General features: G+C 38.2%; 1 protein-coding gene across 1 annotated transcript in view; it reads right to left on the minus strand.

The window, feature by feature from the left end:
• The window catches only part of DIAPH2 (diaphanous related formin 2), a 184,436-nt gene that overhangs the window by 97,045 nt on the left and 73,489 nt on the right, over positions 1-13,902 (minus strand). Inside the window, exons 22-23 of the mRNA XM_069015023.1 lie at positions 12,284-12,523; positions 5,338-5,467 (exon numbers count right to left, since the gene is read on the minus strand). Of these exons, the coding sequence (XP_068871124.1) occupies positions 5,338-5,467; positions 12,284-12,523 (370 nt within the window). The remainder of the gene's footprint in view (positions 1-5,337; positions 5,468-12,283; positions 12,524-13,902) is intronic.

Below are 13,902 nucleotides of genomic sequence, written 5' to 3' on the forward strand. Positions count from 1 at the left end.
CCCACTCCCAACTTTCCCTTGTCAGGAACAGCCTTCCCCCCCACCCTTCTTTACCTCACTAAACAGCAAACAACAGCCTGTTGTAGAAAGTTTTTTACTTGAACTGACTTTTCATATTACAACTGCAAATCTTCTAGAAAACAGATGTCCCAATTTTAGAAAAATAACCAGGAGCACTGGAGCTGATGGGTGAGAACAGCTCTGCAATCAGCAGCATTCTCCTGGCAATATGGGATATCACCTCCAGAGCACTCCAGAAACTCACTGTACTTTGATGTTGATTTAATTACAAATGTCTTTCAAGATTTCCAAAGTTGAGTTTATTTTTAAAAGAGATCTTATAATTACAAAATCAGAATGTATTAAATGAGCATACTGAAGCAAAACTGCTGGCAAGAGTGTGAGACAAATTGCAAATGAGGCACAGGAGACAAGTAAACAAAGTAAGGAATGCACAGAGAAGGAGCAAAGCTGTTGTCACACAACCTGCTGTTGATATAGAAACCTCACAGAGCTGTTGGGCAACTTCATCCAACTGATCTCCCTTCATACTCCCAACCTGTAACTGGACCTGGCCTTTCTGACTGCCTGACCCACTTGCAGAGGTGCCACAACCTTCCTCACAGCCATCAAAGTGCAAATTCAACCACAGATAAGCAGGAAATAAAGAACAAAGTGCCATTTTGTAGCTTCCACCTCTCTCTAGTGGCTTGTGTTAAGGAATTCTAAATGGATTACACAACTTAAGACATTTAAAGCAATCTTCACTTCTGAATTGGTTTAACTACAGCCAGATATTCTTAAATGCTTCAATTTCTTTAATAAGCAACAGCCCATGAGAGTCATTTGGGCTGTTCTTTCATTTTGCCCTTGATACTTCCACTTCAGGGAGAGAAGCGGAGCCTTAAAATGCAAGCCATACAATAAGCTCTTTAATGGGGATTCCAAATTATAACTTCAAAATGTAGCTTCAGAATGCAGAACAACCACAGCTCTGTACACCATTTGTTACACACAACTTAAAAAAAAAATCCTCAAAGTCTTCACAGACTGGGAAAATTCACTGAGCAATTTTACTGAGTTTAAGGCAATCCAGAATCTTAGCAAGCCTCCAAAAGGATCTCCTACAGAAATTGCTCCTTGGAACTACAACACAAGAAGTCCCTGTGAGGTTTCTGCCTCCCTGCCTTCCTCACTGACACCTGCCAGTGAAGGAGAAGTGACTGGAGGAAACTTTTAATGAGCTGATGCATCTCCCCCCATCCCCGGGGCAGTGCTGGGGGCACACCCAGAGTGCCACAACAGGAAGGAGTCCCCCATGTTTTATCCACCTGTGTGGGTCCTACAGCCAGGAAAACACCCAGAGAGTTCCTTCCACACCAATACTGCAGTTTATGTGAGGGAAAACAATGACAGAAGTTTCTGTGCAACTTGTGGTTACGATGCAAAATGCCAGCAGCTTCAGATGCCATCAGAGAAAAGTCCCAGGTGCCAGAATTAACTGTCTCCTGCCACAAGACACTGTCTGCTTTATACCACTCATGCCAGGTTGAGCAGAATCTGTTTCAGCAATTTAAACTGTGCAAGGTGGAATGCTGCAGATCTCTATGCTAAACCAGTTTTTTTTCTGCTGCAACAAACTATAAAACTTTTGTTTGACAGAAAAACGGCTGCTGCTTATGAGCATGTTTTAAATTGCTATACTTCAAAGTGACAGTTGCACAGGATGTTTTAAAATATTTCCCCCATTCTAAAATTATGCCATTAAATCACAGTGAAGTACCTGTATAAAATCTTAAAATTAATATTTTATTACGCTATTTGTAATAAAAAAGTATACACGTATTTGTATTCCACAGTGTTTCTGATTGCTAATGGCCTTTCTAGAGAGATGCCTCAACCATCAGAACCGTATGCTTGCAAATTAATGAAATAAATTTCTATGACCACATGAGTGACAAATCTGTGCTGGTGCTATTGGTACTTTTTAGTCCACTGCACAGACCTAATTCACCCCCACAAGGCCCCTTTCACTTGATTTTACTTTTAACACTTTAAAAGAATTATCAAGCGGCACACCTTTATGTCAGGCAAAGAATTCAGAATGTTAAGTGCTCAAAAAAGCCCTCATTATTACTGAAAAAGACTAAGATATATAGAGATATATATAATATATATACACCACTTTCACAGTTAATCTCAGCTTGCTGTGACTCTGTGCAGCCCAGTGACTCCCACTGCTGGCAGACAAAGCAAGCAGGTAACAGGTTCATCAGAAACTGGATATTCAACAGATGAAGACACAGCTATGGCTTGTTTTTATGTTTTATTATTTACAGGCACAATGTTTGAATCGTGAACTGCGATTTAAAACTATTGCTCTTAATATCTAAAATTAAGTTATTGTTATGAAATACATGGCTAACTTATTTTAATTATCTTAATTTTGTGTGTTACCTATTTCATTTTTATGATTTCCAAGAGGCTTGACACTCAGGAGAGACTTGACTTAAAAAATACATTTCTTTTCTAAGTAATTCCAAACTATACTTTTAACCACATGATTGTGTCTAGAAATTCTGACCTCTTGCTTTTATTTGGATATTTGACCGAACCCCAATGTGGGATGGGAATGGAAGGGAATTTCACTGACATCAAACAATGCACTTCGTCACAACCTTGTGAGTTTTGATTGGTTTTCCTTTCACAGTCTGCTTCCAGGAAGAAGAAATGCTTTTCCAATGATCTCTTGATCGTTAATCACTTTGACCTTTGCTCATATTTTCCAGAATAAAACTGTTTCCTAATTTATTTTTAGTTTTCATAAACCTCCAGGTTGATCTTCCATCTTTAAAAAGATTAACTTATTTTATTATACCTTATATCAGATTATTGAAGATTTTAGTACATGCATGGGCAGTTCATCTAATCCCATTGACCTTTTCATATTAAAATCCAGTTTTATGATTTATCTGCTCTTCATTAAAAAAAAATCAGCCATTGTTCAGATGCTGATTCGTTATTCTTAGATGAAAATTAAAGCTGAACAGGATTTTTTTTCTTTACATGGAACTGAGAATATGCAGCCAAGATTTAAAAGAAGTTGCAGATGCCAAGTGTAGCATTTGGAAGGTTATGTAGAGTCCTAACTACGAGGCTGCCTCCTGACTGAAAAGTACCAGCATCCATCTCAAGTAATGACACTCACCTGTCTAGCTCATATTTCCTTATTTAAAACTCATGCAGAGATAATATTTGCTGGTAGGTTTCTTCCTATTTTATGAATAACTAACTGATGCCAGCATCCTCATATCCAGTCAATTTTTTCAAAAGAGGCTTCCCACAGGAAAAATAAACCCAACTGTCCATCCCCAAAACCACTGGTTTATAAAACAGCAAACAATAAATAGGAAGTGCAATATCTCTTGCATGCAAAGCACTTCAACTTCCTACACAAAAAAAGCACCACATGTGAGAGAGCAGATGAACATTACAATTAATGAACCCCAAGAAGGACCACGGGGAACAGCTGAAGCAACGTGCACAAATCCTGTTTATTCTGCCAAAACCCTGCTTTGCACCAGAAAGCAAAGAAGGTCCAAAAGGGAAGGTTTGGTCATTAAAAATGAACAGTAATTTATGCTCTGCTAGAAGGCATTGCTGTTTATAGGAAATGCAGCTTTTATCTTACAGAATGAAACAAATTTAACTGCAATAAAATCTTTTTCATATGTGTTCTAAGCATCAGAATTATTAGAGGCTTTGCTCCCATTAACATGCTTTCTCTGTTTAGGATGCTACAGCTTAACTAAACTCTACTGACTCTTTCAGTTTAATTCCTGAAGTCAACTTACAGAACATCAGAGCCTTTGAATCAAACTATAAAAATCTCAAAGCTGCAAGGTCAAGTGTCAGCCACAGAAGAAAATTCATAAAAGATCATCAAAAGTGCCTGGTAAACCAGAAGACTTTACAAAGAAAGGAAGAAAAAAAAATTAAAAGTCACCTCAAGAAAAGAATTATCAAGTGGTAGAAAACATTTTTGGAATTTAGATAAGATACCCAACTGCTACTTGCATAAATAAATTAATCACTGCATTAGTCCACCATAGAAACACAGAATATCCTGAGCTGGAAGGGAATCACAAGAATCATCCAGTGCAGCTCCTGGCCTTGCACAGACACCCCACTAATCCCAGATCAGTCCCATTTTGTCCATAGGCACTCAGGCCTATGAACCACCCTGCAGCAAAGCGTGGCAGGAACACATTTCATCAGTACAAATAAAATACAATTTATATACAGAAAAAAATATGGAAAGGTGCATGCAAAGTTCAAGAAACAGCAAAAAAAATTGTATGACAAAGACACATAAAAGTGTGAAGAAGTCTGAGATGAAACAATGGCAAAGTTGGGTTGATGGATGAACTGTTCCCCAGGTCCTTGGGGAAACAAGAGCTCTGCTCTCACCAGACAGGTTAAGACAGAAGAACACAAACTGAAAGCAAATGATGGCCTAATTAATAAAGTATCTGTCTAACAGCTAATCACTGCTCTGAAGAGAGACACTGACTGATAACCCTGGAAAAAAGGAGACAAAAATTTCTGAGAGCAAACCTGGACAGAGCTAGTGGAAATGTTTATTCAACTATTTCTCCCCTCTATTTTCCTTGATATTCTGGTGCTACCCAGGTATTTATCTTCTGATGGACCATTAATGCCCAGGCAAATTAAAAGTTTGTTATCTTCAGCTACCACCTACCTTTGCCATCAAGAACTCAGCAGCAATGTGCCAAGCAGCACAGCCTGTGTGCCATGAGAACGTGTCCAACAGATGAACTAAGGTATCACAGCCACCAGCCTGGGCTGCTGACCGACCACAAATAAAGTATTAATTTGTGCAGGGCAGCACAATTAAACTGTATCTATTTCCTGTGCAGCCTGGGATTTTGCCAAAGCATGTTTGCTACTCTCTATCAGGTGTGGAAACGAGGAACTCGCTGTGTGTGAAGGCTCATGTACACACAGTGCTCACTCTTCAGAGGTTTAATGGGACACTAAACACCATCACTGCACTGCTGGCAGCTCCTGAGCCGTGGTTTTCCAAGCACCTCACTGAAATACACTTTTATTTTCACAGCCTGCTACAGAAGGAGTTGCTCTATTACTGCTTTTCCCTCCTGACTTCTCAGCTCAATAAATACCAGAAAGGCACAATCCACATGGATTATCAATGCTTACAGTTTCCATAATCCTACAACCTCAAATGAGATGTTGGGAGCATTTAATGTCAAAGCAAACAACTGTTACCTTTAGGTGCTTTGTCCATTTGCTTACCTTTACTTGCACTCTCCACATGCTGCAATTCATCTGGAAATTTTAAGATGTCCCGGTAATTCTCCTCACAGATTTCTGCCAGAAAATGCAACAGGGTCGTTTTCTGATCTGATGATTTTGTATCTCGAATCTAACAAGTGAACACAGGTGAAAACAATGAGAAAAAATGCTTCAATAAAGTGAATATTGTAGATGTCGACTCATTAGCAAAACGTTGCCTACATGGGCAATTAATGTGTTAATTTGCCTGCAAATTAACACATTTAAAAAATGAAATTTCTTGAATTCTCCATAATTTAGGACTACAAAAGGAATCTACCTTATGAAATATTTTTTAAAAGAATGATTAGTTTTGATGAGAACAAAACCTGAAGACAGTCCATAAAGTTCTGAGATTTTAGCATTGCCAGTTCAGAATCCCCCCAGATAAAAACCAGCTGTGAACAGAGATTAAACAGAACAGAATTCAGAATATTCCTTCAATGCAAATCCCTAAAATGCTCCATAGCTGGACATTGTCCTAACAGTCAGAATTTGTATTTTCACCAGTCAAGTTAAACTAACTCCTTGTTGTAAATCCACAATTTTTTCTTGAAGCAAAATCTAAACCACGCAGCTTTAGGTTGAAAATTTTGAGACCAATTCTATACAGACACAAAATAAATGCACCCTGCCTTACTGGAATACAGAATGACAACAAAAAAAGCAAAAGTAATCCTGACTGTAGGTAAAGGAAATTTAATACATCCAGCTGTATTTATGAAAAACTGCAGGAAAACTGTGCACAATGTGAAGTAACAGGTAACTGTATATTTTTGCTGTTCTTTCAACTGCAGAGGCACTTTTTAGTGGCCTGAAATAAATCAGTATTCTTGGAAGTGATAAGACTCTGTTCTCTGTTAGCCTGAGTGCATGAATTGCTGAAATGGGTTTTTTTAGTTAAAAAAACAAAAAAACCCCCAAAACCTGAAATAATTGTTAGAATACAGGACCAGTGACATGTTTCCAATAAGCTCGTGGCTAAATTCCATGGCAGAGTGCAGACAAAGGAACATCAGGAACTTAAGAGAACGAGAGAACGAATTTAAGACCAAATTTCTTAGTTTGCCCATCTTTGTGCAGATGTAAAGAAGGGATGTGTGAGCTGATGGAAGATCCAGCAGAAGCAGATATTTCCTCTTATTCACAACAGCAACAGACAAGAGTAGGTGTAGGTAAGAGATTGAGACGAGTACACTTCACGTGACAGAGAGGATTAGTAATACATCTGGAAAGAATTGTTTTAACAGCATTTCCCTTACTCATCCAGTACAGTTCTTACACAGAAGTAAGCTGCAACATACACAACAAATGAAATAAAGGATTTATTTAAGAAGAATACATAAATGCGTGTGTAAAATCTCCTATTTGTTTTCTCATTCTCTAAATCACTTGAAGTTCTAATTCTATAATCCTCATGACAGGCTTGCCATCGATGTTCAATTTAATAGAGGCCTTTCAGCTTTAAGGATTACCCTGTTAAGAATAAATGAGTGCAGTGGAAAAACAGGCTTTTAAAAATATAAGGTATTTAGGCAATTAAGAAAGCAATTTAATTCATACCAATTCAGCGATTAAAGACTAAACAATGCTCAGTAATGGTATGCAGTTAAAGGGCTTTCATGTGTTACATACACAGAAGTTCTCTGACTTGAAAAAAATCGTAGATTTAGTGGCTAAACATCTGCATGGAAAAAAGAAATTGCATTTCAATTTGTCTGTGAACAACAGTAGTGGGATTTGCAGTCTTTGATCTCTCTGACATCATCAAGTGGATAAAGCAGGTTTTTTCTAAATTGACAAAATTATTTTGCTTTCAAATTACAACAGAAACATGTTTTGCCACCAACAGCATCATAACAAGAGTCAGTATTAGCACCTTGTAGCAGACATTTACTCAGACCTTGAACAAATGTATCAAGTTCACTTCTTTGGCCCAGTCATAACCAAGTCTCTGCTATGTGCATCCTTATGTTTAACACAATGGATACAGACAGGTCTGCTTGATATTTAGAATCAATATCTGTCATTTCAAAATCAAGTCCTAAGCCAACTCATATAATGAAAAATAAGATAGGTGTTGTTTGAGTGTAGATTAGCACACCCTAGTTAAACATAAAACCAGAAATGAAAGGTAGGAACTGGACAGGTGACACCATGGCTGTGTCTTTACAGTCTCTGTATTCCCATACTGTACTTGGATTCCATATATACACTCATATTCAATAACCTGCTCACCATTTAAATGCAATACTTTCTATATTCAGCTTTTTACTTGCAGGAATTTTGCCCAACAGATATAATATTCCTTGGCTTGTGAAGAACCTAATGGCTTAGCCTGATTTCTGCTGTTCTACACACTACAGCCAAGTGGATGAAAAGAAAAAAGAGCCCATTAAGTTGTGCTTACAAGACCAGGAGCTGGACTTTGATGAACCTCATGGGTCCCCTCCAACTCAGGATATTCTATCATTCAGGATAAATTTTTAACACTGTGGTGTTAAAATTTTAAAATACAGGTTTTGAGTCTATGGCCTTTCTTCACCCGGGAGACAGAATTTGGAAATAACACATTTAGTTTAAAAATAAATTAAATAAATTGGTAGATCAGTGTGGGCTACAGAAAGCAGCTCCAGCTGAATGCTGAAGCATCAATTGGAGGGTCAATACCATGAGATCCACTGTTTGGGAAAGGATTAAAGGCCAAGATACACAGAGCATAACACAGCACAGCCACTCAAATCAAGGGAGACACAGAGTAAGGTGTTTAATTCTGTAAGCCAAAAAACATCAGCATAACAAAACTCTGCCCTTATGCAGAGTAAAGCACTTAAGCCATGCCAGTCACACCTTAACCCCCTGCCAGGATGGGTTTGGGTTCACCCCAGGTGCTTCTGGATGCAGCTTGCAGGTGAGAGGGTTAAACACGACAGCCAATGCAAGGAAAAATTTCTGCATGAACCATCACTAGAGTGATGCCTTATTACAGCTATAAAGAGCTCTCTATTGATTTTTATGAGGCTATAGACCTTCTCCTTCCCTAGAAATCTTTCCCCCCTTACCAGAACAAGGGCTGCTGGACAGTAAATGTACCCTCATCAGTAATCCTCAGACTGGATAAACAGCTCGTCTTGCACGATTTGCACTATGAACAAAAGTAACGTAATAGCACTTCATAGATAAAACACACATTGATCCAGCCAGAATGCTGCAAAAGCTTCATTAAAACTGAGCTGTTGGTCTTCACTTTAATTCAGCACCACAGGACCAGGAGCTGTACCTGCACATTCCTACAGCAAACCTCTTTCCTTTCAGTTCCACTCCCCTGGAGCAGAATTTAGAACTCCTGAGGAGGCTCCTGCTGCACTGGGGTTCCAAAAGCAGCTGGATCCTTTGTACATGTTAAACAAACACAGCAAAAGATTTACCTGGAGTGAATTACTTCAGCAGCCTCCCTCAGCCTGAGCTGCCATATTTCTATTTTTACAGAGCATTTCATGCTCAGGCAGTGAAGATGCTCCAGTGCATACATGGGAATAGCTGGTCTCCCTTGCCAGGCTTGATACATCCCATAAATTCTGAGGGTGATGTCTCTTATTTGAAAAAAATTACGTTCTCTGCCTTCTGCCACAGGTCGTTTACAAATCACTTCTACCTTCAGTAACATCATATGCTGCAATATAACACCCAGAGAGATAATCTGTTTTTAAGGATTTGCAATTACTATTCAGTCATTAGCCTTCCAGCTCAGACCAGACAGGCTGGAGTTGTGCTTTACTTTCTTTACCATGTTTTAATAAAAGTTGTAACAAAAACAGATTTCTGTGTATGAAATGACCAGCTCTGTTATAAAAACATTTATTTTCCAAAACCAAACATTTACCCAGATCAATACTTGCCTTTTTACTTCTTTTTTTTCAGACTGTATAATGTAAGTATAATGTAAGTACTACATTTAGTAAACAGACAATTAATTTTAAGATTGTTCAAGAAACAAGCAAAAAAAAAATCAATACAAAACTCTGGTTTTATTGAAAAGTGAATTCATCACATTAGGATTCCTCATCATGAAGTGTGTATATTCTGCACATAGAAATGTGCATACAGACATCTTCTATCTTGCTGACTCAAAAAAAAAAAAAAAATTCTCTTATCATGACCAGAAAGACCACTAAATGATAGTCACTGGTCTAAAAAAGGAGTTATTATATCAAAAAACAAAATAAAGGCTCCCAAATTCTTCTAGACAAGCTTGAAGACTGAAATACATTCCTTAGGAACAAAAAAATAAATACACCTTAAAATTATCCAAGGAAAACCTCTAGCATGGTTGCAGTGCCTTCTCAAATTGATGTCACACACAATTAAAATTTAAAAAATCCAAAAAAACTTTCAATATTCACACAACTTTAAAAATTTAGTAGCATCCAGATGCCCCACAAAACACACACGTAAAGCACATGACACTGCCAAGGAGACCTTGCTCTTGCTGTTAGATGTCACTTATTTCTATCAGAGCCTTCTTCAGCCAAGAAATATAAATTAGAAATTTTAATTCCCAGCAAGGTGTCAGTGAACAGGACCCCCTGCCATGCTTCCACATGCACAAGTTTTCATTCTCTCAGTGAGGGCCAGTTAGTGACCAACAATTATAAATTCTGAGACTGTTTGAATAATGAAAAAAGCTGGTGGGTGGCTGTAAATAGATATTAAAGCTGGTGCTTGTAAGAGATATCCCCACCTGATGCAGTTAGTATTTTATACTCCTCACAACAGTTAAAAACCATAGTCTTAGTTCAGAAACAAAGCCAATAAAATCCTCTTACTCTTCTGAGTGGAAATGGGAGGGCAGAATGTAAATGCTTTTAAACAGAGGAACCAAATTCAATTATCACTTGAAAATAATCAATACACAAAGACATCCCTTACCCAAATATAAATTTGGATGATTAACAGTAATTTTAAAAAGTGTTGAAAATACTATGTAAACACCTCATTTCTAAAATTAAACACCAATGGAGTGGAGGGCAGCCTCTCTCAATATGATACTAAAGGACATGTACAGGTGCAAAAACATTTGAGAAAAAAATAAGTCTTGCAAAAGCAAACTATTATACTAATCTAATTCAAGTTAGAATGGCAAATACATAAACCAATTACTTTAAATAGCAAAAAAGTATCTTTTAACATGGAAAATAAACAATAAAGTTCAGTTGTAAACAATGCACATGTCACACTGTCCAGGGACACTGATCCACATTTCCATAACTTCCTGACATGCTCTGAGTTTGGAACTCAGCACTGATAATTCATAAGGTTCAATCAATACATGGAGATATTAATGATACAATTTCATGTCTGGATCTTGGCAAGATCTTTTCTGTTTCAATCACCATCAGTGTCTGTGATTATTTTTAGCCATGACCTTATCACAAAACATACCTGGTTACCTAAATGCAACAGCACTGCCAACATTTGATTTCATTATGCAAAATGTTTTTGAGTGTTTTCTCCAAATCTCACAGGGAAGGGGTGAAAAAAAGAGCAAAACAGAAAAGGACATTTCCCTCAGAAATATCTACCTTGAAAACAAATTTTTAGAAGTTAACAAACAGATTTTGTTTCTGAGGGCAGTGCTGAATTAAATTAATTAAATAGCCATAGATTTCTGTCTGCATTATTTCCAGAGGAATTTAGTGGTAAGCACAGGTAACTTTGCCTCAGCAATTCCTCAGTTCAATAGAGAACATTTGCAGGACGAGTCAGTCTGCATCAGCTGTGCCAACAGGCGAGATCTGCTGACAAAATTCATCAATCCATCCCCTGGAGTGCAGGAGCCCCTGCTCCCAGCCCTGCTCCAGCACCCCTCCTGCACACTCATCACCTCCCCTCCCACTTGGTAACGAGTGTTCCACTTCAAACATTCGTTTCCCTTTAGATTCCACTACTGCAAAGAAAGTGCAGCAGGAGATCCATGACAAAAACCCTTCAACTTGGCTTCTCTTTTAATAGAGTTATTAAAGAATGAAAATTTTTCTCAGGTGATGATTTTTACTTTATCAGAAGTTGGCAACATCTTTGCATTTAACCACAGCAAGCAGAGCCTGTCTCTGCTGAAATGTGCCAGATCACACTTGCTGGGTTTGAAATATGATTTTCCCCCGAGTTGAAATCTTGAGGTTTGCACCACATCTCATGGTGCCCAAAACCAGGACCTGAAATCTGGATCCTCTGATTAGACCAGAAGAAAAGCCTCTGCAAGTTTTATGCTATTTTTTTTTTTTTGATCCATTTACAATCATTGCATGTCTTTAAAAATAAAGATACTTTCAAATGTGCTTTTTGAACCGAGACAGTGAAGTTTGGATCAGTGCCTTACACACATTTATTTTACCCCATACACAAACAAGCACTGCACACTAATATCTCACTGCTCTGGATTCTGGAGTTCTTGGTGCATCCCACATTTTGCTACCACAATTGAAGTCCAGCTTTGCTTAAAGGTTAAACTGTGTTCATCCTTAACACAGCTCCTTATTTCTGTGAAAGTGCTTGAAGGACAGCTGGGTGGGAGATGCAAAGACAGAGGAGTAACGAGGTATTTGACACACACAGGCTCTGTATATTCTATTGACAAGGTAAGTAAACAAAGTCAGATTGAAAACATTTGTTCTACTTCGCAGTCCAGAACACTCACAATGAAACTGCCTTAAATCCCCACTGCACCAGGACAGCTGGAGCAGGGACCATCCTGGGAACACTCACTCTGTATTTCCCTGTCCATTATTAAACACAGAGGTGCAGTCAGTAGATTACACTGATTGAGTGCTTTTCCCTGCTTTGGTACTTTCTCCTGTGGCCTGAGTTTCACAGAGCTGCACTTCAGTGTTTTATGGCTGCAGCTTACCTTGCAGAGAAAGCTGATGTTGAAGCCAAGGGATTGTGCATTTCTGGAGCCAGAGTTCATGTAGTTCCCAAGGAACAGCACCAACTCGAGGAGCTTGCTGAAGCTTTCACTCTTCTTGAGCTCCTCACAGGCCAGAGTCACTGCCATGATGTCAGGTTTGATGTTGTTCACGTGCTCCTCGAACATGAGCCGGAACAGGATCCCATTGAGCCGCGCCCGCAGCATTTTCACTGAGCTCATCTGCAAAGTGCCAAACGTTACACCCAAACATAAAAAAACAAATGCTTATTTATGAAAAAAGCCTATATTAAAACCCCCAACGCTGTGCAGCCAGCAAGCCTACAATTTCTGTATGTTTTCATTGCCTATCTTGCATTTCCAAGCATCCCAGGGTCCTACCACCTTTCTGTTTCAGACATTTGGCAATGAGAGCACAGCACTAATTCCTTCCTGCTCTGATAAAAAGATGGGAGGCTATAAATCATGAAGTTGTAACATGGTAAATGACAGAGATACTAAAAATAATCTACAATCCTGATTCATTAATTTAAATTCCCAAGACCAAATTCACCAGCCTAGATAACAAAATATGGCCATGTCTTTCATACTTTGCACAAGTGATCAGAGTTATTTCCTCCCACTTAGCACACTGTAATTCACAAGAGAAATTTAAATTAGGAGAAAAATATGTACTGAGAATTTTTAAACCACTTAAAATTTTTAATTTAATTGCAAGAATGATTATGCTCCAAATCTATCTCATTTTACTTCACAGAACACAGAAAGATTTCCTCCCCAATGGATTCACCATCAGTGGTGTTCCTGAAGCACTTAGCAAGAGAAGCTTTGTTATGTGACAAATCACAGATCTTGACTATCAAAACAGAAAGATTTCCATGTGCTCCTGTCTCTGTTGGCCAAAATTTTACCATGGTCCTTTGAGGAACCACGATTTCTCTACTGGTGCCATCTCCCAACAGCCACCAGCAGCAGCAGCAGTAACTTTCACAGGAAGGACTCGAGTGGTCTGAATAATAATGAATTCATTCTAAAATGAACATAAACATGAAGGCGCTCCAGATGGTCTCAAACAATTCCTATGATCAAGCTGGAACAAGGGAAAGGAAAGGATCAGAAAAGAAGCATTTCAGCATAGCTAGTGATCTTTTTTTATAAATCTCCATTGTCACAAATTTTTCTCTGAGCCTCTATAAGTCAAAAATCACTGAAAGTCTTGAAACATTATTCTTCTAATCATTCTGTATTTCAGAAATATCGTACTGAAAACATCTGCCTTGAAAGGATCTACTTAGACTAATCTGCAGTAGATGGAAATTAAAATTAATCACATAATTTGCTTTAACTTTTGTAGAACAATCTCCAATTGCTGTTTTTACTCAAAATGGCACAGAAAAAAGTTGTCAAAAGCTTTAGATCCCAAAACCAGAGTGCAACAAAACATGGATAAGCTCACAGGAGAGTGTGACAAATATTTGTGAAGAATAATCCTTTACAATACTTCAGAGAAGTGTCCTTTCTTCTTTTAATACTGTGCAGTGTCATGGAACACTGATCATTTATTAGCTTTTGGCCACCAAATCAGCAGTGAGTTTTAATTT

Source organism: Aphelocoma coerulescens, chromosome 4A (assembly GCF_041296385.1).
Source record: "Aphelocoma coerulescens isolate FSJ_1873_10779 chromosome 4A, UR_Acoe_1.0, whole genome shotgun sequence".
NCBI lineage: Eukaryota > Metazoa > Chordata > Aves > Passeriformes > Corvidae > Aphelocoma > Aphelocoma coerulescens.